Below are 25,063 nucleotides of genomic sequence, written 5' to 3'. Positions count from 1 at the left end.
TTTATGTCAGATAAGAGAAAGAGTGATAACACTGTTGATTTTGTTACTACAATTTTATTTAACAACTAATCGTAGCAGAATATCTCGACCTTAACTTTCATTACTTGCAAATTTAAAATCAAATTCAGTTAGAACACATTTACAATTAGATTCAATTGTATTAAAATGTTTGTGAAAGATAAAGTGGCGTTTGTAACAGGGGGTGCAAATGGAATTGGATTATGTTATGTAAAAGAGTTATTAAAAAACTCTGCAAAGGTAAGGAAATATTAATGAAGAATATTTAATTTGTTATAATTAATTATCTTTATTTTATATACATATTAGGGTGTCACAATCGCTGATTTAGATCCAAAACGTGGAGAGAAAGTTGTTGAGGAATTATCTAAAGAATATGGAGATAATAAGGTTATTTTTGTTCAAGTCGATGTTACTAACAAAAATGAACTCGAAAATGGAATGAAGAAAACTGTGGAAACTTTTAAAAGTTTTGATATACTGATAAATAATGCTGGAATAATGAATGATGCGATTTGGGAAAAAGAAATTGATATTAACATTGTAAACACATAAATCGTTTAATTATAATACACTAAAATAATTATTATTTTGTAGAAAGGTACGATACATGGTTGTTTATTAGCAATGGATGAATACATTCCAAAATATAAATCATCATCAGAGGGAGTAATTGTTAATGTCTCATCAATTTTCGGTATAGAACCATTCGGAGGATTACCAATTTATACCGCTACTAAACACGCAATAATAGGATTGAGTAGATCTTTATCACAATTAAATAACGAAAATATTAAAATACTTACGATTTGCCCTGGACCAACCGCAACAGCTTTATTACAAGATTTATTTGATAAAACACCAAATAATTCAGTTGAAAAGTATTCAGATGCTATGAAAGGTTATATGGCTGTAATGAAAGGAATGCAAGAGTAAGACTTGGTTTAAATGTTTTTAAATTATATATAATGATTTTTTTTAGAGCGCCATTTGTAGCTGAAAATGTTGTTAAATTAATTGGTGATGCAAAAAATGGAACAATTTGGAATTTAGAAAATAACGAAAAGTATGAGGTTATTATTCCGGATAAGGAAGGCCTTTTAAAAAAATGATAAAAATAAAATCAATGATATGTAATAAAAATCTTTTTGTCTAAACATTTTAGATTTTTTTTTAATTTTCCGGATTCAAGTCAATTTATGTTATTGTATTATTGTCATTAGTAAGCTTTGAGACTATTGAAACGTGCACCCATCATTCTTGTTTTGAGGAAGAGAAAGAAATGATATAAACAAATATTGCGCGATTGTTTCTCCAACATCAGTAAGGATTTTGAACATGTATCATATATATCTATATGGTCGGATATTTCGATCGGTTGGTTTGTTGATATCTCCCCTGCAATATGGGTTTATGAGGTTTATGTTGATAGCAGGAATTAATATGATGCCATTTATGCCGTATTGCAAGGGCATTTTATAAAATGTATCATGACATTATGCTTATTAAGTTGCTGTTTTACTTTGGTTTATGGCTTGGTGATTCGCTGTAATTATATACGTCCTCTGCAATGATTTTTCTTCGATGAAATAGGTTATGGTATGACCTTACGTATGCATAAGGGGCTAACCAAAGTTCACTTCTGTTTACTTTATTCAAAAACGATTTGTAATCTACTGAGTGTACTTATCACGTTTTGGCACACACTGATGATATCAAAATATATAGAAGAATTGATGCTGAGTTTGATATGGTTTCTCTTAAATATGATCTAAATTTAATAATTGTGTTCTTTATGGGTTCTTTATGTTCTTTACAACGACTTTATTTTTTAATTTAATCTGTCATTACTTTTGCTATCCAAGTAATAGGATTTAGAAAGATTAAGAAAAAGATTTACACTGACAGAATATTAAACAGGAAGACGAAGTCTGCAGTTGTACTAGCGAGTCTGAAGACTTGAAGAAAATATCTGGCACCTTACTAAATGGACGTTTACATTCAAAAATAATACTGAAGTTAAGTTGACCGAATGCTAAAATATAAGAAAAAATCTGTAATTATTGACAAGATTCAAGATCACAAGAAGAAGTCTCAAATTACGCGAGAAAGACATCATATTCTAGGAATAGTCTTGAATGAGTCTAATAAAACTTCAGCATGTAAGAAAAAGTAATAAGAAAAGTATATAATCATCATAATAAAAGTATGATATAACACTAGTAAGACTAAGTTTAATATAACAAAAAAGCTTGAAAACAGCTGTTGTTTTCAGTTTGGCATACGTAAACAAACTTGAGTTTGTACAAGGACTTAAAAGTTAAGAATAGCTGATATATTAGAAGCACAAACTTGAGGTATTGGATCTTGAATGTTCTTAAAATTTCATGTTTATAATTTTCAGATTTCATAGCAAGATTTTGCCATATAAGCAGATATTAAATCCCATATAGATATATGGTATTCAGTTGTGTGGCTTCATTAGATAAATGCACCTTAGTATATTAGGAACAGCGACCCCCATAGGGACCTAGAAATGGAAAACCGACGACAAAACTATCAGCAAACTTTCCAAAATTCATGAGAAAAGGCTACAGTGTCATGTCAATTGCGAGGCCATTCAATTGCTTGATAATACTGAACTACAAAAAAACATTAAGTAAAAACAAAAGCCATTTGAATTGGTGAGCTTGCTGCTAGTGTTGTTAAAAAGCGGAGCTTGTATATGTGTAAAAAAGAGAGCGTGTGAGTGTACATAATAAGGCTAGTATACTTAAAATAATTAAACCAAACATATAATTAAATTGATGAATGTTAATGGGTTACCTTTAGTAAATTAAGCTAGATCTAAGTTGCTCATTAGTGCAATTTGACCAAATTGTAATAAGCATTATTAAAAAGAAAATTTCAAAACTGTTTCTTATCTTAATCTCATGTACTGTTTTTAATTAATGATTTAGTTATGTAATTACTAAAATTATGCGTTAAATCCTATAACGTATCATCAGCCTTAGTATTTTTCGTAGAACACTTTTTTTTAATTAAAAACTGTGATACAAGTTTTATATTTTATGCATAAGTATGGATGATACGAGATGTTATAAGATTATTCTTGTTTATAACAACTGACCTACTTATAATAAACATTATTTCAATTCACAACTAAAACATGCATGTATTTCATTTATTACATCATTCATCAAAAAATATCAAATCACGATAGCTTGGCAATTTGCGTTAGATAAACAAATGATAATAAAATAACTAAGAACGAAAGTTGTACTTAAAAGTAATTACTTGCAAATTATAAAAACTATATAATGGACGATTACTTTTAAAGCAAGGTAACAGTCTTGCTACAACAACCAAAGTGAAATAAAGTAGTATACATTTAAATACACATTTATTTCAAGTTATTGCACAAAATTCTTAAGCAAAAATGTTTATCAGTGGTAAAGTGGCTTTTGTGACTGGTGGAGCAAATGGAATTGGTTTATGTTATGTAAAAGAGTTATTAAAAAATTCTGCAAAGGTAATTAAATTTTAAAGTTGATTTTGAATTTAATTTGTTGTATTTTATTTTTTATTTCTAGGGTGTTACAATTGCTGATTTAGATGCGAAGCAGGGACACAAAATTGTTGAGGAATTATCAAAAGAATATGGTAAAAACAGAGTTATTTTTGTTAAAGTTGATGTTACCAACAAAAAAGAACTCAATGATGGAATGAAAAAAACCGTGGAAACTTTCAAAAATTTAGACATAATTATAAATAATGCTGGAATAATGAATGATGCTATTTGGGAAAAAGAAATTGATATTAACATTGTAAATACTTAAATTTATTAAGTTTATTTTATATAATTATTATTAAATTTATTTTTATAGAAAGGGTCCATACATGGTTGTTTATTAGGAATGGATGAATACATTCCAAAATATAAATCATCATCAGAGGGAGTAATTGTTAATATTTCTTCAACTTTAGGTATAGAACCTTGTGGAGGATTACCTGCCTATACAGCAACTAAACATGCAATAATTGGATTAAGTAGATCTTTAGCACAATTAAACAACAAAAACGTTAAGATACTTACAATTTGTCCTGGACCCACTGCAACAGCATTACTTGATGATCTATTTAATAAAACACCAAATACTTCACTTGAAAAGTATTCTAATGTTATAAAACAACAATTGGCTTCAATAAAAGGAATGCAAGAGTAAGTAATTGTGATTATTAAATATTTTAACCACTTAATCTATTTATTTTAGAGCACCTGCGGTAGCCGAATATGTTATTAAATTAATTGGAGATGCAAAAAATGGAACAATTTGGGTTATAGAAAATAATGAAATAAATGAGGTTATTATTCCGGACAAGGAAGGTCTTTTAAAAAAATGTTAAAAGAAGATTAAGTTTATAATGATTTATAATTAGTGATTAAATCACCAAAATATATTGTTAATTTCACTTATATTCAGGTTGATTTCTTATAATCACTTCTTTTCGCATCCCATCTTCGATTTCCCAAAACTCCCCATTTTTACAATCGTTTAAGATTTCCATAAGATTCTTAGCAACACATTCAGGTCTAAAAATGTTTCGATTATTATTAAATAGTAAATTATGTGAAATTAATAAATATTAAATACATACTTTTGTGGTAACGTAGTAACTCTTTCATTCAAAAAACGAACCAACAAATTATTAAATCTTTCATTTAAACCTTTTCGGGTAAAATTTGCTAATAGCATAGTTTCCGTTGGTCCGGGACATAAAGTAATTACATCGACTTTTTGACTATTATAATTAACATCGGATGATATAGATTTGCTAAATGCAATGAGAGCGGATTTTGTCGCGCTATAAACTGGAAGTGCACCAGGTTTTTCTATTCCCAAATTTGATGCCAAATTAACTATTACAGCTTTTTGGGTACTTCTATATTTGGGAAGGTAGTGTTCCATTGCCAAAATACAACCATTTATAGCACCTTTCTAAAATTTTTTTAAAATTTATTAGGAATTTAAATATTATTTGTTTTTTACCAAATTGATTTCAATTTCTCTTTCCCATATGGAGTCATCAAGAATTCCAGCGTTGTTTATTAAAATATCGAAATTACCAAATTCTTCGACGGTCTTCTTCATTGCAGCTACAAAAATTGAAACAAAACATCTTTTATAAATAACATATAAATCAATATTGTACAATTTTTATTTTATATTAAAATTATAAATACTAGAGTTTTTCATCCTATCACAAAGATGTTTTTTAATACTTTTATTCTCAAATAGCAAGATTTATTCCAAAAGAATTAGTGTCAATCTATAATAACGAGCATAGAACAATTTTAGGTTTTTAACTGATTATTACGTTTTGACAAAATTAGATTTAAAACATTATTTTCATATTGACTCACAATTTTTGTTATGCTACGCTATAATTTCAAAAAAAAAAAACAAGAATGAAAGGACGACAAAAGTTACTTGAAAATAAAATAAAGAATAATTTTGCTCTATGATGTACACCGTTCGCTTAATATTGTAATATAAAATAAGGGTTGGGTTGGATAAATCCGCTCTGCTCCCATTGAAAAGTAATGAATGAAGTACTTTTTTTGCTCCTAATCTTTTTTAATTTGATACATTCTACCTAAATCTCCAATAACATGCTGCGCATCTCTTTTTCGAAAATTATAATGTCATTCTGTATTTCGACAACATAAGGGATATCTTGCAACACTTATAAACTTAAATAAATTTTCTTATCAATCTTAATGTATTTTTTTTTAACATTAGTAACCTAAAAGATTAAGCCGTTCATAGTGACAACACCACAACAAAAATATCGTTTAATTTTTAACGGCGCCGTGCAAAATCTATAAAATCAGATTGAATACATTTATCAAGATTACCATTTTCAGTGTCCGTTTAGGAAACTTTAAAGAAGACACAGTATCAAGTAGTACCTGATCTCAATCATGACGGCAGATGGAAGCGTAATCAAATTGTTGTAGATAAATAGCCCCCCTATCCAATCTTCCTTGAGGATTTTCAAGATTATTCAGCCATACTAATGAATGGTAATCAGTAATTACAACATACGTTGTTTTTTCTAGATAACATCTTGCAATTTTTGCAATCCCCATAGCATGAAAAGATGTTTGTGTTCAGTCTTGGAATAATTTCTTTCGGCATGGTTTAAATGCGCGATAAACAGCAAATTTATGTGTACAGAACGTAACAATGTATAGTAAATGTGTAATTCACTTCATAAAAAACGTCTATACATGTTGTATTTTATAAAAATTTTAATGTTGTCATTTATGCAATAATGAATAAACAACGTATCAATTCATCTCACCTCCATCTGCCTTATCTTCTCAATGTTCAGCCCTTCTTCTGTCTGAGTGGGGTTTTCCTTGTAATTCGGAATCTAAATCTTCTTTAACGTAAGTAATAGGTGATGCGAGTCCTTCTGCTTTTAACGTATAGAGTGCTCGATGCTGTTTTTCGAGTGCCACGCCACTGTCTACAGAGCCGTCTTTAGCAAATGCGGGGCCTGGTGCAAAATAGTTTTGCGGGGCCTTTATGTAGGTAAATAGCTCTCGACTCTTCTTTTTCATAAACTACCTACCATCATAGTTCTTTCCCACCTCCATCGTGCCTTATCTCAGTTAAAAAAGAACAGCTAAATAGTTTGTCATTAATTTTTTTTTTATTCTTATTAATACTAAACTAAAACAAATTTAAATCCGCTGAAAAGTATTGCTTTAACAATAATATTCTTACTTAAACTTAATTTTTCTTGCTTTTAATCCAGCGAAGTCGTCAATAATTTCTTCAAAATTGACTTTGGCCGTTGTGTCTGCTTCTATCGATAATGTTGCCAAAGACGTTAACCTTTCTTGGCTCATTGATGATCTTAGGTAAGTCTTTATTAACTTTAGCCGAGAAAAACTCCTTTCTGCGCTAGCAACAGTCACTGCAATAGTAAGTAAAATGCTGTAGGCAATGAACGTGTTGGGATATGGATTTTGTATTCTGTTCATAAATCTTAACACGCCAGCAGCTGTTTCAACTTCAGCGGGAAGTGGACCACGAAGAACTTTTAGTTCTGTGAACAAATCATTTCCACAGATATCCTTTTGCCCTTCAAAACTTAAAGAGGCTTCTAGGGCTTTGCACTTTTCCAACAATTGACCTTGTTCAATTGATTTTAATTCTTTTACACTGTACAAGAATCCAAACATACTGTTGTAACTGGCAATTTGTTGAAATCTTCTTGAAAGGGACTGTAATATACAATCTACAATATAATAAAAATACTCAACCTTGAACATTTGTTCAGCAGATTCTAAAACATGCTCATCTTCTTCTTTGTAATGAAACATTTTTCGTTTCTTCCTTTGCTTGACTATTTGAAACTTTGGCTCTATGTCCAAAAGTTCATTTCTAAATTGCTCAAAAAACTGTACCAGTCCTTGAAGCAACTGCGATGCCATGCCTAAGTGCATTTTTTCAGCCTGCAAGTTTTTGCTTACACTATTTATAGCAAAGAGCACGTCATATCAAATAGCTAATGCTACTAAAAACTCATAACTCCTTAGTTGATTGACAAGGGATTGAGCTTCACTTTTTGCTTTAGGGTCGTCAGTCGCTTCTACTACTTTTTCTAAAGCATTGTGTACTTCCTTAATCTGGTAACGAACTGCTCAAGTGGACGCTTCAGCTAAACGTATCTCACAATCCGTCCACTTTCCAACATTCTGACCATGAATTGCTGATTTTTCGTGATTATCAAGAGCTCTGCCCAAGTGTGCCCAATCACTATACCCATCGTTAACTAATTGAGATCCAGTGTCATTTCCATGCAATTTGCAGCAAAAACAAAATGCTTTATCAGTACTTTTGCTGTAAACTAGCCAACGTCTGTGCACTTGTTCTAAATTATTCATAGTTCGTTTGTAAAAATTGGCAGAAAAAAGTCTTTTTTCTGCATTTTTCGGAAAATTAAAATTGTGGACGGGCCTGACTGTCTAGCATAATCCATGTTGCCTTATGTATTCTTTTATGTGGAACAAATGCTGAGTTGATGATCATATTTTGCCTGATGGCGAAATTTAGGACTTCTCTATTTTTGTGTTTATCGCTGAATTCATGTTTATCATCTTTCGAGTCAGAATCCTCGCAGTTTATGATGAACGGATCATAACACTTCAATATTATTCTGCATAAGATCATCGACAACATTACATGTTTTTGGAGCTTTGTATTTTGCAGCTAAAGTGGCGCGATCTTTTTGAAACAATAAGTTTTTGTTTCGTGCTCATTAACATGCAATATTCATTTCAGACATTCTTTTTGGTGTTTTCTATATTATTTGAATTTAATATTTGCAATGTGCCACATGAATCGGCTTTGCATGTTTAGTTGCCTATCGTCTAAACAATTAAGGCGACATGCTCAAATGATAACGTAAATATAGTTAAATAATTTAAAAAAGTTATTTTACAAAAAATATGAGTACGAACAAGTGGTGTAAAGATTATCGAAAAAAAGGAAACTTAGAATGTCCTTATTAATGTTTTTTTTTCATATCTAAAACAACGCTGTTTCATTAAAATAGCAAACATTCCATATTTAACCTACTTTATTGTTAAAAACGTTGTAATAACAAATACAAAGCAGATAAGGAGAAATAAATGTCATGACAAATTAATTTTTAATAAATAATTTTAATCTCACCTTCAAATTCATTTTTATCACTAACATCCACTTTACAAAAAATACATCTTCCACTTCCATATTCTTTTTCTAAATCATTTAAGACTTGCGGTCCAAATTGAATACTTATGTCAGCAATACAAACCTTTAAGAGAAATCATTTAGTTTAAAATTAATTACATTTTTGTTTCTTTTAAATTAATACTTTAGCATTATTTTTTAATAATTCCTTAACAATACACAATCCTATCCCTGCAGCACCTCCCGTGACTAAAACCACTTTATTCTCAACGAACATTTTGTGTTCTTACGTTGCAAGAAATAGTTAAACTGATCATAGATCGGTAAAACAACAATAAAGATAAATTGCAATTGCGTGTTAACAAATGTGGTAACGTCAGGCACGCATTAACAGAACATTTCGTAATTTGTTGAATAATTTAATTTAAGACAGCTAAAATGTTTGGTATTAAAACAAACAGATTCGTTTTTTCATTAACGCGTGTACACTGTAAATTATTTTATACTGTTATGACAGTCAACAGTAACAAAGTTAGCAGGCGTGTCAGTTAACAAGAAAATTTTCCACGAGTTTCCCAAAATATTTAAATCCGATTCTGTTCTTGTTAGGATGTTCTCATTAATAATAATGACGTCTTTGGAATTTAATTGAATATTTGTAACCTTGGGTATCCAAAAAATATTATTGATGCGGCTATTTTTTTTTCTTGTTTTCTTTCTTTCTTTGCAATATTATCGAGAAACTGTAACAAGACCGATTATTTATAGAATCAAGTTTATTGTATCGGTCAAAACGGTTAGCGGGCTATTTTCGGTTGTTGTATACAAATTAATACGCGAATGTGAGGAAATCGTTCGTAACGAATGTTCCTCGAACTTGCTTGTTAAAAAAATCGGTTAATCTTGACAAAAGTTGTCAAAAATCACTTCAAAAATGACTTTAATTTAACCATGTTTTCGGCTTAACTCATTCCTGTTAAATTATACACGTATTAGAACAACAATCTATTCAGACGTGATTTAATTAATGGGTACTGAAGCTGGTTCAGCTCCATTAGATCAACAATTTGCAAATTTCGCAAGATTTGGCGATAACAAATCGGATGGAAAAACAATAACATTAAGTTGTTCGGATCGTTGGATGAGACAGGCGAAAGTTTTAGATATGAAAACGATTACGACTACACATACAGGAATTGCATTTAATAAATTCAAAACACGAGCGATTAATTATCAGAATTTTCTAAAGTATCTTAACGATCTTGCTGCTTCTACTGATACTGATGTAGAAGAAATAAAAGAAAAGTTGATGGCGTGTGGGATGCCTGGTGCTACTAAAGGCGAAAATAAAGATAAAGAAAATAATTAAAATTACTATAAAGAATTATATATAAAAATATATAAAATTGGGAGACTTTTATTGAGATTTCACATTTTTGAACCAACTTTTTTAAGGATTTAAGACGTCAATAAACCTACACTATTGCATAATAAACGAATTTGATTGGTTTCTATAAAAAAAAATCTTTGGGTGGATGTGTTTTATAGTAATAAGAAATGGTAGTAATATAATGATTAAATGGAAGGACCTACCGGTTTCATTAACCAGAAAACGAGGTTTTACATAATACGTTGTTGAGTGTTCGTCATTGAATGGGACTTAGGTCAGGTAGAAATTCGGATATCTACCTGTAGTTTCACAAGAATTGAAAATAATGGAATGTTTTAAGGCGAGGGTACACTTTGGGTTCAATTTATGTGTAAAAATGTGGTTTTACTTAATTTATTTTTATAGCTTTTATAAATCTTTTAAAATGTTAATAGATTCTATTTAATACTATCTGTGGTTAAGTAGTTGGCGTACACAGACATCCTGTTAATAATACATCAACTAAGTATCAAGTAAGCATTTGCGTAACTTTTGAATTTCGAGATTGTGTTTTTTTATATAATCGTGTTGTTGTTTCTTATTATTATGTTTAATTTGTAAAGTTGGAAAGCGAAGTGTGGGACTACTACATTTCCATCGATGTGTGAAGGCGATAAGCTGAGTTGTAACAATGAACAACTTAATTCAGAGGAGGTTCAAAATGAGTCTCTAAAAGATACGAGTTCATCAAACGAGTCAATCGATATAGACGAAGAAGATAAAGGATAAATCTAATATAATCGTTAGGAAAAGCAATTTTGCGTGGAAAGAATAACCGAAAGTGATTCGTGCAGAGAGAGAAACCGTTATGGTCAAAATATAGTACAAAAAGTTCAGTGCTTTCAAATGTTTATAACAAATGACATAATCAATGAAATAGTGTAGTGAACAAACGTTGAGTTTAATCGTCGCAAGCCTGCCATAGATTTGCCAAATCTTAGAGCATGAACAAAGCAGATTTCTTCAAAAGAAATATGAGTTCTTATAAGAATATTAATGCAGACAACTATTAAGCAGGAGCAGCATCTATATGCAGACAAATTATTCGATGGATTCTACAAAAGACCACAATTATTCTTATCGGAATGAAGATTTAAGTTCCATACGTCATTCCACAATCCGGCCCTGGTGACTGATGAGTAAACACTAGCTGATATCGATCATGCTAAATAGTTAAAATAGTGCAAATTATGGTAATAAACAATAACAGAACAATCTGAAGTAACTTCTTTACACTCGCTTAAACGTACTCGTCTCGCGATTTATTTCTTTTATAAATAAAATCGGTATTGGTACTCCCTATAAAGAACAAGGCCAAGGTCATGCGTATGAATAAGTATCTCTTACATGACCTAGAAGTAATTTTCCGGTTATGAAGACCTAAACAGTAATATCGGTAAAATAACTCTAGGGATGTTAAGTATCCTAGGCAGTTCGAAAATTCTGGAAGGCAAAAACCAGCTAAGGGAGACGGTGGTAATTCTGATAATAAACATAATAAACAATGTACATTGAAATAATAGTGGCTATATAAACCAAATCTAACTAAAAATAGGTACGATATACTAGATAACTCCATCTGTGTTGATACATGACATATTAAATACAGCTAATGATTATTTGGCAATCATTAAAACTTCTACTGAAAGGAAAACTGAATATCACATACATCAGTTAAAACAAGACTGTGCTTTTCGAATTGTTATCCGGAACTTACATCCATCTACAAAGCTGTACGAATTAAAAAATGTATTGGAATCACAGGGCTACAAAGAAATACCGTTCTTCAACGTTAAAATAATGAACATGCCAAATAACAAAAACATTAGATTAAACCCTTTTGAATACGATCTATTTTGTACCACCGCACCCTAAAAGGGAATTACTACAATGTCAACGACATTTGCTCATTCGAAGCTCTAATTTGCCATAATGTGATAATATTATTATAATAAGTATCCAAGATGTGTCATGTCTGTAGGAGAGCACTTGACTATAAATTGTAGTCGAGCACGTAGCAAAAACGTCAAATCTACAGAGGATGTCTAGTTTATAAAGGACTTCACAAGAAAAACTTTCCTACACTACGCCAGAAAACTGTCATAGATTACTTTAAAACCTAAAACAGCTTTATTCCTCCGAATAAATGTATAACCGACAGTCAGTGTAGTGATTTTTTCAAATTACTGGGATGTCAAGTTATAGCTGCCAGCGATTACAATCATCAAAACATCATTTCTAGAGATTAAGACCATCTTTACAAAGATTTTTTGGACATTAAGTTGAACAGTCTTTGTATTGGCCTTCGGACGTGGCCAAAGTACCTGATTTCACCGACTTTTGAGTTATTAAAGGGATTTCATTGCACTACATTGAATAGTAACAAATTATTGTGATTCGAAAATTTGTAGAAAAATAATAATTTAGATGATTTTGTTTAATATACCTAGCATCCTATACTTGAATACCATTTTCTGCAATACCATTTGCTAACTGGCCTAAGCTCTAGTCTATTCTAGGCAGTGAGTAATAATAAATTTAGATCAAGATGACATAATTATGTCACTTCATGTTAGTTTTACTGAAAATATTTCTTACAAACGCCTATAATGAGATTCACTAGAATGATAAACTTAAAACTAACTTCGTTGCTAAAATTATTCGTTAACAAATAAATATTAAAATGCACTTCCGACACTAGGATAGAAATTAATGCTCTCACTGATGCAACTCATATGCGACATAGATAAATAAATAAATTAACTTTCCCTTCAGAATTTGTGTGTTAATAAAGAAGACGAATTACTGAATGTATGTTAACATGAGTGTATACTTTTACAGTATAATATTTAATCGAATTCTAATGATTCCGATAAAATTTTATGGTCTAAAACTTACTTTTGGCATTCCCAAATTTATACCCACCTTAACAAGATCTGACCACCAACCTTGCAACGCGCCGGCCCCATAAAAATTCTTCACTGATTATGTCTCAATTGAGCAGTAGTTTTCGTTCATTTTATTTCAATTTTTTGAATAAAAAGTTCTTTAAATTTTATCCAAATTATTCTTCATTCATAAAATATTAAAACTTCATTGGAAATAATTCTCTTTTAAGAATTTATGTAAATATCTGTAAGCAAAAAATAAGAATTTTGTATTTATTATCATTATGAAATCGGTATAAAGAATTTTCAAATAACGCACCGCGCAGAGACACTTGCGTTCATGACCAGCTTGGACCAGTGATTCTGAATTCCCAGCGTTCCATCTCTTTCAATTCCATTATATAATCTATCTTACGATCTTTTTCTTTTAAGACCCGATCACGCCGCGCTCGCCAGACAGTCTACTCGACTTCAGAAGAGGAGGTGGGGAACGGCATCAGTAGCAAAACAAGTTCCAGAAGAGAAGCACCATGCTACAAAGGTTCATTAAAGGTTTCGATTCGGTGAACAACAACCAATAGTGTCCCATACAATATCCAAGGGTTAATTTTTTACCAACAACATTTTTAGACTTTTTCTAAATCGTTATAAATTGGTGAGTAAGATTCGGCGAGTTAATTGAGATGAGAGAGATTTGTGTGGATGGTGAGAATAGTGTGTGGTATAAGTTCTCCTCCAAGTGTGTTGTTTGAGAGAGAATTTTCTACGGAGAAGGCAAGAACGCAGTCAGCACTCTGACGACGGAGGTTTTCTTATCGCCCCGGGGTTAATTTGCAAATTACGTCTGTGTTTAAAATTTATTATTATAGCCGGTTTTGTATTGTAAAGGCAAATCTTGTAGGTTGAAAATAGTTGGATAAGAAATTTTTTTTCATCAAATCAATGTTATTTATTATCAATCAGCATTTTGCGGTATGGCATTGTCTTTAAATCGCTGGAAAATTAAACTTTTGATTGTGGGAAGGCTTTAAACCGAAGACAATTATAAATATCTGCGTTATCTTTCAAGATATATTATTATTTATTGTTATGTTGTGTTATCTTCAAGAATTTTTAACCTATTATTTTATATTATACAAGTAATATGTGTATGATTAAATTAATTAAGTATACGTTATAATATTTACAGCATAAATTTAAAGTTGTTGTAGGTGTAAAATGTTATGACATCACTTAAAGTGGAACTTCACATTTTATACTTGGTTATGAAACCGGGAAAGTTATCAGTTAATTAATTTTCAGTTCATAAACACTATAATAAATTTTAGAAAATTTTTCTATTAATACACACATTATTTCTAAAAATTATAAGCTTAACATTTTAGAATAAATTCTTTGAAATCCCCTCAATTGAAATCATTGCTAGTTTTCATTTTACTGCACTATTTATTGAATAGGAAATTCCTGAAACTTCAAATTTATTTACCAATGTTCTACATCAGTATTCAGTTCCAAGTATCAGCAATAGTATTAATTGTAAAAAATATACTCTTTTTATGGCTCTGTTATGTGTCTTAATTTAAAGTTTTTCGAAAAGTGTAGTTTAAAAATCTTGTAAATATTTTAAGAAAAAATGTAATAAAAATTTTTGTCGATTAACTATTTGGTCAAATCATCGTTAATGCAGATCACGTAGATTTAATGAGCAGGTTAAATTCAAAGTGGCGTCACTTTTTTCTTGTTTTGCGAAAATTAACATAACGTACAAAGATTCTGTAATAAATTCAAGACGTGCAACAATTGTAACGTGCATCTGAAATCTAAATTCAACATGAAAGCATGAATTGAATTCAATTTTCACTATGTTTACAACATTTACTAAAGGCGAAAATAACTTACATTGCTATATATTAACGAAATTAATGACTTATTATTGTATACGACATGCATCAGTATATTTGTCAACAAAGTGGAGATATAAAAAATATTTTATTCTTATAACAATAGCAAAGACAAATATCAAAGAGTGTATTAATGCTGCATTTCCAGCGGACCAATATCGTCACATTCAAGAGTCGCTAGAAGGAAAAGGAAATATCCATGGTTTTTTGGCGTAATATATCATAGAAAATCTGTCATATCGTTTCTTAGGTCCTGTAATAAGCTTGCAGATATAGCTCTTCCTAAATATTTAAAATAATAAATAATTACGTGACTTTTCCATATTCATCAGACAAACCCCTACGAAATTACAAAACATGATAGATCTCTGATGGTGTAACTAACCTTTCAAGTAAAAAGTTATATGTTCTAATAGCACTTTTTGAAGAGCTTTCTATTGATATCACGCAGGAGGTAAAATACCTGGAGGATTGTACTTTGTTTAGCCAAAGTGAACGAAGCTGAAATGATATAAAAAGCAAGAAAAAAAAACATGTTAGTTAAATTAGAGCCACTATAGATAGAAATACCATCAGTTTTGTAAAAGATTGTCATTTCTGCTGATAACAGGCTTCTTCTCCAATCTCAATAGTGCCGGAAAAAATCTCAGACACTGCGACACTTGGACTGACGACAATAAACACAACGTCAGCATCACAGTCAATCGGACTTATTTGTTTTGGCATCACGAAAAATGACGTCAGAATATACGCAAAATTGGCACCATTGGTATTAATGGCTGCTTGTAATGGATGCTGTGTTGAAAATATTACTGAAGAAGCACCATTAAAGATCACATAGACATAATAGGTCAAATACAACCTTTAGATGTATGGCTTTAAAATATTGGATTTTTTATTAAGTATCAAAGAATCCTTTACATACAATTAGTTAACGACGCCTCAGTATACCAATCTATTTATACAGGGTGATTTATTAGTTCACCATCAAACTTTGACATATGATAGCTAATCCAATTACCAAAAAAAAATGTTTATGAACATATGTCCTATTTCAATTATTTACGAAATTATAACACTTTAAAGTTTTAATTTTCATATCATAATTAACTGGAACATTTATTTAAAACACGTAAATATTACAAATATTGTTCAAAATAGCCTCCTTCTGATAGAATACATGTTTCACAACGAGGAATTAAAGAGTTCTTCAGCCGAATTAAAATGTCTGGTTGATTTCTTATTTCAGTAGCAGCCATTTGTATTCTGTTTAATAACTGTTCTCGTGTGTTTAATTTCCACTTGATACACAATTTGTTTCATTTGACCCCATAAGTAGAAATCCAATGGATTAAGGTCGGGGTGGTCAAGCATATGGAACATTATTACCAATCCACTTGTTTGGAAAATATTGTTTTAACCACTCGACCGCGATGAGGTAGGGCACCATCGTGCTGGTACCACATATTTTGAATTACATTAAGAAGTATATTGTCAAGTAAATGAAAAAGTGTATTGATCAAAAAAAAATCTGTGATTTACAGCGTTCAAACATGAAAACCTAGTCAATTGTTGTTAAATTCCACCCCAATCGTTGATGCTGAAACGTTGTTGAAATTTCCTTGGTCAAATCGCATGCGGATTTTGTAATGCCCAGATATGTTCATTATGGTAATTATTTATACCATCTCGTGTAAAACATGATTCATTTCTCCAGAGAACAATTTTGAAATGAAGTCATTATTTTGGGCATGTTGCTGCAATAACCATTCACAAAATGCTAACCGTTGCTGATTATCTCCTGGCTGTAGAGCTTGAACGTTCTGTTTACGATACGGATGAAAGATTTCGCGGTTAAATACGCGCCATGCAAAAATTTGACTTACATGTATGTTGTGTGCTATTCTTCGAGTGCTGATGGACCGATTATTAATAACAGCAATAATTATAGCTTCTTCTATAATTAGTTAATCTTAGTTAATCTAGACGAAGATTAACTACATGCGGTCGAATAGTTTTTGCTAGAGCAGGATTACATGTTTCTCGAAGTCTTCTGAAAGAATCGCTAAAAAGTGAATAATATGGCAAATGACGCTGTGGAAATCTTTCTTGATATTCTCGTACTGATTGTCGAGCATTTCCATTGCAAAAACCATACACGAAAATTATATCAACATACTCTTCAGTGCTATAAGCGTACATTATGAGTTTCTTCTTGTATGTAATAATTAAACCTTACAGCAAACTGACATATTACAATGACAACATTGTTTTTGTTGCATGTTAGATTATACTGATTATTAATAAATTTGCTGCAGAAAACTTTAAAGTGTTATAAATTTCGTAAATAATTGAAACAGGACATTCATTAACATTTTTTTTGGTAATTGAATTAGCAATGATATGTCAAAGTTTGATGGTGAGCTAATAAATCACCCTGTATATGCTTGGTTTGCAAGTAGGTATAATGAGGAGAGACCGGAACATTTTGAAAATCTGATGGTCTTGTTTTTCTGGTGAGATGCTAACACGCGACATTTGTGGGAATAGCGGTTATAAGTTTCAGATGGTGTAAAAAACGTTGCATTTAAAACATTTGTATCACGATTTTAAGATAGAAATAGAATCTTTTGACTATTAATTTTATTATCAGAAATATGTAGAATAAAATAATGTATTTACGAATCGTCGCAAAAATCAACAGATGTCAACACTGATGGTCCGGAATCAGTGGTGTTCCAAGTATGAGTGGTTGCATCTCTGTAACAGAAGCTTTTCGAATACATTCAACATGATAGGAAGCAATGATATTGACTTGTATGACTTTTATATCATTGGGCGACTTACCTAATGCCATGTTTTCGGCAGCATATTAACATTTGCAACTTTTCAGCAATCTGGAACATGTTTGATTGTTATTCTAATTGTGTTTAGTTCTCTCATCGTTTATTTTGATGTTAGCTAAAAGGTCAGTACTTGCTTTATCATGTGGTCTGAAGATGTCTGCAAGATAGTTGACAAATACTTCTATTTTTATCTTATCCACGCCCCATCAAAATTTAATGGGAGGGATTCATGTAACTGTTCTTTTTGTTTTACGTGTCGTTGTCAATAGCGAATAGTCGAAGTAGTGACATTATTAGCTGTTAATTCGGATTTCTCGCTTAAGTTGCTGGCATTTTTTTGTACGGTTTTGAAACTTTCCTAATTCTCAGTTCAGTTCTCTAATCCTAGATTACTGGACTTTTTTCTACGAACGTTAATACTGAACTATCGTAAATTTTATGACTTAAACAAATAACACCACCTTTCAGAAAAATATTTATTATAAGAAAAAGTAAAAATTAGTATTTAGAGCATTATTTATTATGTATTACCTACATATCGTGCAAAAATTGTACAATGTGTATCAATGAATTATTTTGAACCTAGTCCCTTACCTCTACAAAGCAGTAATTTGGATTTAAAAGTTAGCAAATTGTTTTTCTTTCGTGGTTGTGACTACAGGTTTTGTCTAAATTCATGCTCTGTTATCATTGGTACAATACAATTGCACATAGTAAGATTGTGTTTTAGACATGGTTCAAAATAATTCCCAGGTAACAAAAAATTTTACTCAATACGTCTTTTCCTACTTGGGCAGAAGAAACAAATTTTTCGTTTGTTGTTTTCAGATTCTTCATCGTTGTCCGAAATCTTCAGGATATTATTTATATTTTGGCGAATATTGCAACCTAAAGTGTTACTATTTAATCTCTCTCTCATCCATGATTCAGCCAGATAGCAACTCAAATCAATCATTGATACCTATTTAATCGTTTTATATTAGATTTTAAACAATTAGTTTTTCTCTTTGCCATTCATTATTCGTTACTTCTTCATCTATTTCAGATCAGAGAATGCAGATCAAATGCTTCTGTTATGTCCACCAAATTTGATGGAATTTATCTGCCTATAAAGAAGTCCCAAATCGACGGATTTTCACTGAGTTGTTTCAGGTCTTCTTTTTGTTTACTGTTTTGCCTGAGTGTTCAATAAAGGGAATTATGAATTTTTTTCTCCCTATGTCTCTTTGTATACATTTTGATATATTACGAAAATTAGAAGATAACCTGTTACAAAATTGTAGAATAATCGTATTGAATAATAATAAAAATTAATAACTCAAAAACAAAAGCTTGAGATTCGTATATAACTTGGTTCCGTGGAATTCAAATGAAATAAACGATAATGGTTCTATAAACATTTCGAAGATTTAGATCAATTGAGGAAAATAAAATTTAATATTAATGATTTTCGAGAAACTTTAATAACATTCCTGTAAATAACGTACACAGAATTATAAAGAAATGACCAGAATTTGCTTACGATCAGAAAACAAAGTCATAATCAAAATTTAATGATTAAAAAGAAAATTAAATTAGGTTCTTGAAAAACATTTGGGAAACTCTTGAGAAATATCGTAACGTTTTAAGAAATTTAAGGAATGTTGTTTGCTTTTAAGATAAGTTCTTGAAAAATTTCGTGTCTAAAATAAATTTTAAAATAACTTTAATTTTCTTGAACAAAACTAAAATAAGTGTTAAATTAAACACCTCCTTAATGTCATATTCTATTTTTATTTGAATTCTATTAAAGTGTGTAAGTTATTGACTCTCACTTAACCTTTTTTCTTCGTAGAATCGAAGTTTGTTATTCTTTTTCCGTCCGATGAAAACATGTCTATTATTGTTACTGCAGTTTTGTTATTGTTAGTTTTAACTTGGTTATTTTTAAACTACACATTAACAATTAATTAATTATTAAAGATCACATTCCCATCAAAATCATTTCACTATATTGAATATTATTAATTTATTAATTTTTTAGTTAAGAAATGTGGAAATCCGTATCAATACTTACAGCATCAATAATTATCACTTTCTTTCTTATACAACTATCAAGTACATGTAATGAAGCAGTTTGTGGAAGTATAGTAAGCAAATGCTTGCTAACTCAATCGTGTAAATGCGATTATAACAATTGTACATGTTGCAAAGAATGTTTCCACTGTTTAGGATATAGTTTTACAGAATGTTGTTCGTGTGTTGGTAAGATAAAATGTTTTCTTTTATTAATTAAAACTAAATCATTTTTTAACATAGATATGTGCCCTAAATTAAATGATACGGGTTTATCACTAAGCAAACAATCTTCCATAGAGGATTTTCAAGAAAAAGTCCCAGGATTATTTACAGCACTCACCGAACAACCAGACCCGGAAGATCGATGGATAAGTTATACTTTTGCTATTCAATTTGATCCTTTACAATTTGCACCAAGCACAAAAGATTATAAACTACAATTACGTAAGTTACCATTATTTATTTGTTTTCGATTAAATTGAATGTTTTAATATTGTTTAGAAAGCTCAGATCCAAACGGAAAACCGTTACCCACTCCAAATTGCACAGTTGCTTTTATGACCAATTGTTTGAGTCATTCAAAATGTAGAGCACATTGTCAATCTATGGGGGCGAGTAGCGTTCGATGGTTTCATAATGGATGCTGTGAATGCGTTGGAGATAGTTGTATCAACTATGGAATTGGAGAATCTAAGTAATTTATTATTTCATTTTCACGCAGTATTTATTAAATTTGTGTTGTTTATTTAGGTGTTTAAAATGTTCTTCAATTGAACTAAATACAATAGACGAAGAAAATTACGATGATTATTCTTATGGAGAGGGTGCAGATGATAACATGGAATAGTAAATAATTCTTTTAAAAGCTTAACTTTTATGTCTCTTTTGCGTAGAGAAATTTACGTAAATCGTTTAAGACATTTTGCCTTAATTAAATCTTAACAATCTCTTTCAAAAAATTTTAGATGAATTTTTGAATTGATTTGATGAATTTGATAAAAAGATATTAAATAGAAAGATATTCTTTACTATTATTTTTCTTTACGTGTACAGATTATGTTGGATAACATATTTATTATTTGCTTTTTTACATTCCCTTTTATTTCTTAATATACTTTTTACTAATAACTTTTTTTTTGAGATATTATTTTTACACTTGCACAATATTTTGCCATCCATCTATGTACAACATAATGTATATTTTTATAATATATTTAGATATAATGATTAGTTAACACATTTTTTTGTAATGTTGTTGTACAATAAATAAAGATTAACAAAAATTAAAAAAAAAAAACAGATTAATTATGATTCCGTCCAGATAGAAAACCTAATTTACAGATTTCTATTTTAGGTAGACATAATATTATATTTGTAGGTTTGTTGGATATCAATGTCTGGTACTCTACTTGATTGTGAAGATTGTTAGGCAGTACTAGACTTTGGTTTTTGTTGTCGCTCAAGGTTATATGGACCTTGTAAGTCTGTTGTCCAGCTACAAGTTCGATTCTGCTAGGATAGTCACTAATTTAACGTCTCCTTAGAGAAATACATATATCTTGGTCACACTATTAAAATTGGCAAAGAAAATCAAATAGGCGATATAAAACGACGGATTCAACTATTATGGGCAGCATTTGGAAAGCTCATATTTATACTGAAAAACAAAAAAATACCGAGAAGGCTAAGACAAAAGATATATGATAGCTGCATACTGCCAGTAACTACATACGGACTTGAAACAATAGCCTTGACAAGGAAAACTGTAGAACAACTTAGTGTAACCCAAAGAGTGATGAAACGAGCAATGCAGGGAGTTAGTCTGAGACAAAATACGAAATAACGACATTTACAAAAGAACACAAGTGATAGATGTAGGCGTCGAATAGCGAGGCTTAAGTGGCAATGGGTCAAGCATGTGACAAGAGAAAACACAGAAAAAAGGACACAAAGAATAAGCTTGTGGAGACCAGAAGAAAGTGGAAGAGGTGCAGGACGACTGCAAAAGAGGTGGATCGATGTAAAGGGTGTGGCGGGGTAAGAGTAGATAAGAACAGCACAAGACAAAAATAAATGGCGATATTTGAAAGAGGCTTGTGTCCAGCAGTAGGTGATTGCAGGCTGAGGAAGAAGAAGTCACTTACTTTAAGACATATGCAATGTAGATTAGTGTAGATACCGTATAGTTTCATCGTTTATTGCAATTTTTGGCGGTGGAAGTGCAGATGACCTCGTATACAGTTAAAACTTTTTCCAAATTGGCGTTACTTAAAAAAATTACAACAAGTATTTTAAAGCTGTTCAAGCTTGTTTTCGTTCCCCAATTTTTTAACTTAACAAAATTTTCTAAACTAATGTTCCCCAAAATGGTCGTTTCCAGTGTTGAATATTATATCTACCTAAAACTGGACATCAAATTGTGGGGCCACGGCCTCGGCTTTTTCAATTGAAGATGCAGTTCTTCGACTAATTAAATACTACAATATTATATACATTATTACAATATGATGAAGCTGTTCATCATATTTTGGCGGCTCGGCTTTATCAAATAAAGTTGAAGATATTTTGATTAATTAAACCGAGGTTGCTTGCGGCCGAGGTTCAGTGATTAATATTATATAACTACTTCAATTTTTAACCATTCTGTAGACGAAACAATTAATTAATATTCCATTTAAAATTTTGTGGTCTATTTTCGGCGGACTGGAAATGTTGGCCATCTTGAAAATATTTTAGAACAAAAGATTGAGATGAACATCCCACATAAACAAAATTTCAGAAACGTAAGTCTAATGGAACAATAAACCAGGATCTTGCTGACTTTTTGATGGACACTGTATATTAAAATTAAAAGTAACAAAAAATTTGATACATTGAAAAAGCTGTTGTACAAAAGTTGTTTAATCTTGCTGTATTTATTTCCCATTCCAAGATTTTTGACATTTCATTCTATCTATATTTCTGTGATGTACACAGCAGAATTACTGTATAAAATCAATTTTCTTTCGAAGCATCTAAAAATGATGTAACGTTGGTGTTACTCTGAAAAGAAAAAGTGAAACTGCATCAATGACACATCAGAACCAAATAGCTTACAAATGAATTTTCTCCTTTGATTATTCATAAACACCTATATACTTACCTCGATAATTGTATCTTTTACCATCGAGTTCTGGTACTAAATTAACTGCAACTGAAAACACTTTTTCTGATTTTCCCAATTCACTGATTGTGAGTGTAAATACGTATCATTTTCAGAATCGCTCATAGCGAACATTAGTAACGGGCACACTTTGACAACATTCTTCTAGAATATCTAGAATTTTCTACAAATACAATTGGTGTTACAATTCCTGACTAGTGTTTCGTACGAGACCAACGAGACGAGATTTTCATAAAGTCTTGTCTCGTCTCGCCGATGAACTAATAAGTCTTGTGTCAAGTCTCGTCTCGCAACCTTCACTCTCGTTTCGTCTCGTTTCTCGTACAAGAGTCTCATAAAAGTATCGAAATCTCGTCATGCATAATCTTATTGTTTCAGTGCAATAAGGAATACTTAAATACTTGCTATAATGTAAGAGTCGGAAGAGAGAATTACAGCCCTCAGCCCTGTCGGCCGCAAATGATTTTGTTTTCACCCAATCGTTTAGGCATAACAAACATCGTGCAGATTTATTATTAAGGCGATTTCGATTTTTTCTTATAGTTGATGCAGCACGTGAGAATAATCTTTCCGCCGGGACTGAAGTAGCCGGTATGTTTAAGAGATGTCGTGCCATTAAACTTAAAATAGGAAATTCAGAAGCATGAATTTTCCACCATTGTAATATATCTGTGTCTTTATTACACCGAGGCATAGAATAATATTTTTGAAGCTCCTGCATCTATTCTCCATCGGAAGGCGTAGGATTTACTGCATACAAAACATCAAAATCAATTACAAAATCCGCCTTTTTTGCTCTAGAATCTTCTAGTTCCTCCAATGCTGTTACTTTCGAACGTTGGCCTTCTGATTGATGGAAATAGGCTTTGTATACATCTTCAAATTTCTGAATCGAAGTCTCTTTTTATTCTTGGCTCCATCTTGTCATATCAAAAACTTCTATCTTATGCCGAGAATCGAGAATTAAAACTGCAGCATAAATCTAATTAGTTTTACGATATTGCTTTAATATTTTGTCTCTCGTAGCCTGAAAACTAACAATAAGCGTTTTGATCTGCCTTTCGGTCCCATGCAAATATTTTGCTCTCAATATTATCTATTAGCATATTGATACATACAACCACCATAGGCAATTTGACGTACTTCCCTCCTCCGAGTTTCTTGGAAAGTATTTGAAAGGTGACTAGTAATTTACGCATGTCTTCTAGCAGTATCCATTCTTGGTCCTCAAGAGCGTATGGTTTTAAATCAACAACATTTTGACACAATGCACCAAGTCCATGTCTACCTTCAAGAGGTACTTTCAACATATTATTACTTGAATTCCAGCGTGTAGATACAAAAAAATTTACAGAAATATTGCAGATATTATTTGCAGAAATACTTACCTGCGAGACTCTCGTACGAGACGCAAGATCTCATGCACGAGACGAGACCAATGAAAGTCTGGTCTTGTCTTGTCCGAGTATCGTCTCGAAAACGAAACGAGACCATGCAAGACTCTCGTACGCACCACTATTCCTGACCAAATTATTAGAAGATCACATTTTTAGTACTTAGTATAACAAATTCCGTTTTATTATTATGTTTACACAAAGTACCTCTTCATGGGTAGAACTATATACAAACTCTCAAAAAATCAACAAGTCGCAAATAAAGATTATAAACAAATACTAGAATGATCTACCAATCAAGATGTATTGTACGCATTCTTCTTCTTACCTTTAAGCCAGAATACAAAGATCTCTATTTTGGTAAAACAACATTTAGCTGCATTGTACGTCGTATGGCTTTATTGTTTTTTTTTCCATTTAGACTTTAGACAGATCCTAGGTGATATTAATTTAGCTTGAAGAATGAATTTATTATCAGGCCAACGTAGTTTATCTTAGGCTGAACTAGTTAATCCTGAAAATGGTGTGGCCTAGGAAAACTAGTTTAGTCTGGAACTGGTTTTGGCCCGTAACATATACACACAATAACAATTTGGTTTTTTAAGCCAAGTTC

At 31.1% G+C, this 25,063-nt stretch overlaps 5 protein-coding genes and 1 long non-coding RNA gene across 6 annotated transcripts; 4 read left to right on the top strand and 2 right to left on the bottom strand.

The window, feature by feature from the left end:
• The first annotated feature begins 32 nt into the window (after positions 1-32).
• Positions 33-1,177, top strand: LOC111420482 (15-hydroxyprostaglandin dehydrogenase [NAD(+)]-like). Its single transcript, XM_023053482.2, has 4 exons — positions 33-258; positions 328-561; positions 616-950; positions 1,001-1,177. The coding sequence occupies exons 1-4, from the start codon at positions 166-168 to the stop codon at positions 1,128-1,130; spliced, it is 792 nt and encodes a 263-aa protein (XP_022909250.2). The 5' UTR covers positions 33-165; the 3' UTR covers positions 1,131-1,177.
• A 2,120-nt stretch (positions 1,178-3,297) lies between these two features.
• On the top strand, positions 3,298-4,497 carry LOC111420483 (15-hydroxyprostaglandin dehydrogenase [NAD(+)]-like). The gene is made up of 4 exons (XM_023053483.2): positions 3,298-3,550; positions 3,612-3,845; positions 3,906-4,240; positions 4,293-4,497. Exons 1-4 carry the CDS (start codon positions 3,458-3,460, stop codon positions 4,423-4,425), a joined length of 795 nt encoding a protein of 264 aa, XP_022909251.2. The 5' UTR covers positions 3,298-3,457; the 3' UTR covers positions 4,426-4,497.
• LOC111420481 (15-hydroxyprostaglandin dehydrogenase [NAD(+)]-like) lies at positions 4,433-9,552 on the bottom strand. Its single transcript, XM_023053481.2, has 5 exons — positions 8,956-9,552; positions 8,772-8,895; positions 5,070-5,176; positions 4,678-5,018; positions 4,433-4,612 (listed from the first exon to the last, which is right to left on the bottom strand). Exons 1-5 carry the CDS (start codon positions 9,046-9,048, stop codon positions 4,489-4,491), a joined length of 789 nt encoding a protein of 262 aa, XP_022909249.2. The 5' UTR covers positions 9,049-9,552; the 3' UTR covers positions 4,433-4,488.
• A 246-nt stretch (positions 9,553-9,798) lies between these two features.
• Positions 9,799-10,140, top strand: LOC139430026 (tubulin polymerization-promoting protein homolog). Its single transcript, XM_071196613.1, has one exon. It carries the CDS (start codon positions 9,799-9,801, stop codon positions 10,138-10,140), a length of 342 nt encoding a protein of 113 aa, XP_071052714.1.
• Positions 10,141-13,125: 2,985 nt separating this feature from the next.
• On the bottom strand, positions 13,126-13,551 carry LOC139430201 (uncharacterized). The gene is made up of 2 exons (XR_011640669.1): positions 13,408-13,551; positions 13,126-13,333 (listed from the first exon to the last, which is right to left on the bottom strand). It is a non-coding gene; the product is annotated as an uncharacterized lncRNA (long non-coding RNA).
• Positions 13,552-13,594: 43 nt separating this feature from the next.
• Positions 13,595-21,021, top strand: LOC111420484 (protein twisted gastrulation-like). The gene is made up of 5 exons (XM_023053485.2): positions 13,595-13,743; positions 19,859-20,079; positions 20,134-20,337; positions 20,395-20,587; positions 20,644-21,021. The coding sequence occupies exons 2-5, from the start codon at positions 19,866-19,868 to the stop codon at positions 20,738-20,740; spliced, it is 708 nt and encodes a 235-aa protein (XP_022909253.2). The 5' UTR covers positions 13,595-13,743; positions 19,859-19,865; the 3' UTR covers positions 20,741-21,021.
• Positions 21,022-25,063: the final 4,042 nt, after the last annotated feature.

This window comes from Onthophagus taurus, chromosome 1, assembly GCF_036711975.1.
Source record: "Onthophagus taurus isolate NC chromosome 1, IU_Otau_3.0, whole genome shotgun sequence".
Taxonomy (NCBI): domain Eukaryota; kingdom Metazoa; phylum Arthropoda; class Insecta; order Coleoptera; family Scarabaeidae; genus Onthophagus; species Onthophagus taurus.
Note: the sequence above shows the minus strand (reverse complement) of the source record. Positions and strands in the feature narration are given on the sequence as shown.

Bases quoted from the DNA above. Each gene is read 5' to 3' on its own strand.
- LOC111420482 (XM_023053482.2), top strand. From the start codon at position 166: ATGTTTGTGAAAGATAAAGTGGCGTTTGTAACAGGGGGTGCAAATGGA. The intron at 562-615 runs GTAAACACATAA...ATTATTTTGTAG, and splicing joins AAGAAATTGATATTAACATT to AAAGGTACGATACATGGTTG. The intron at 951-1,000 runs GTAAGACTTGGT...GATTTTTTTTAG, and splicing joins GTAATGAAAGGAATGCAAGA to AGCGCCATTTGTAGCTGAAA.
- LOC111420483 (XM_023053483.2), top strand. From the start codon at position 3,458: ATGTTTATCAGTGGTAAAGTGGCTTTTGTGACTGGTGGAGCAAATGGA. The intron at 3,846-3,905 runs GTAAATACTTAA...TTATTTTTATAG, and splicing joins AAGAAATTGATATTAACATT to AAAGGGTCCATACATGGTTG. The intron at 4,241-4,292 runs GTAAGTAATTGT...TATTTATTTTAG, and splicing joins TCAATAAAAGGAATGCAAGA to AGCACCTGCGGTAGCCGAAT.
- LOC111420481 (XM_023053481.2), bottom strand. From the start codon at position 9,048: ATGTTCGTTGAGAATAAAGTGGTTTTAGTCACGGGAGGTGCTGCAGGG. The intron at 5,177-8,771 runs GTGAGATTAAAA...CAATTTTTGTAG, and splicing joins TGATAAAAATGAATTTGAAG to CTGCAATGAAGAAGACCGTC. The intron at 5,019-5,069 runs GTAAAAAACAAA...AAAAAATTTTAG, and splicing joins GAGAAATTGAAATCAATTTG to AAAGGTGCTATAAATGGTTG.
- LOC139430026 (XM_071196613.1), top strand. From the start codon at position 9,799: ATGGGTACTGAAGCTGGTTCAGCTCCATTAGATCAACAATTTGCAAAT.
- LOC111420484 (XM_023053485.2), top strand. From the start codon at position 19,866: ATGTGGAAATCCGTATCAATACTTACAGCATCAATAATTATCACTTTC. The intron at 20,080-20,133 runs GTAAGATAAAAT...TTTTTAACATAG, and splicing joins AGAATGTTGTTCGTGTGTTG to ATATGTGCCCTAAATTAAAT. The intron at 20,588-20,643 runs GTAATTTATTAT...TTGTTTATTTAG, and splicing joins TATGGAATTGGAGAATCTAA to GTGTTTAAAATGTTCTTCAA.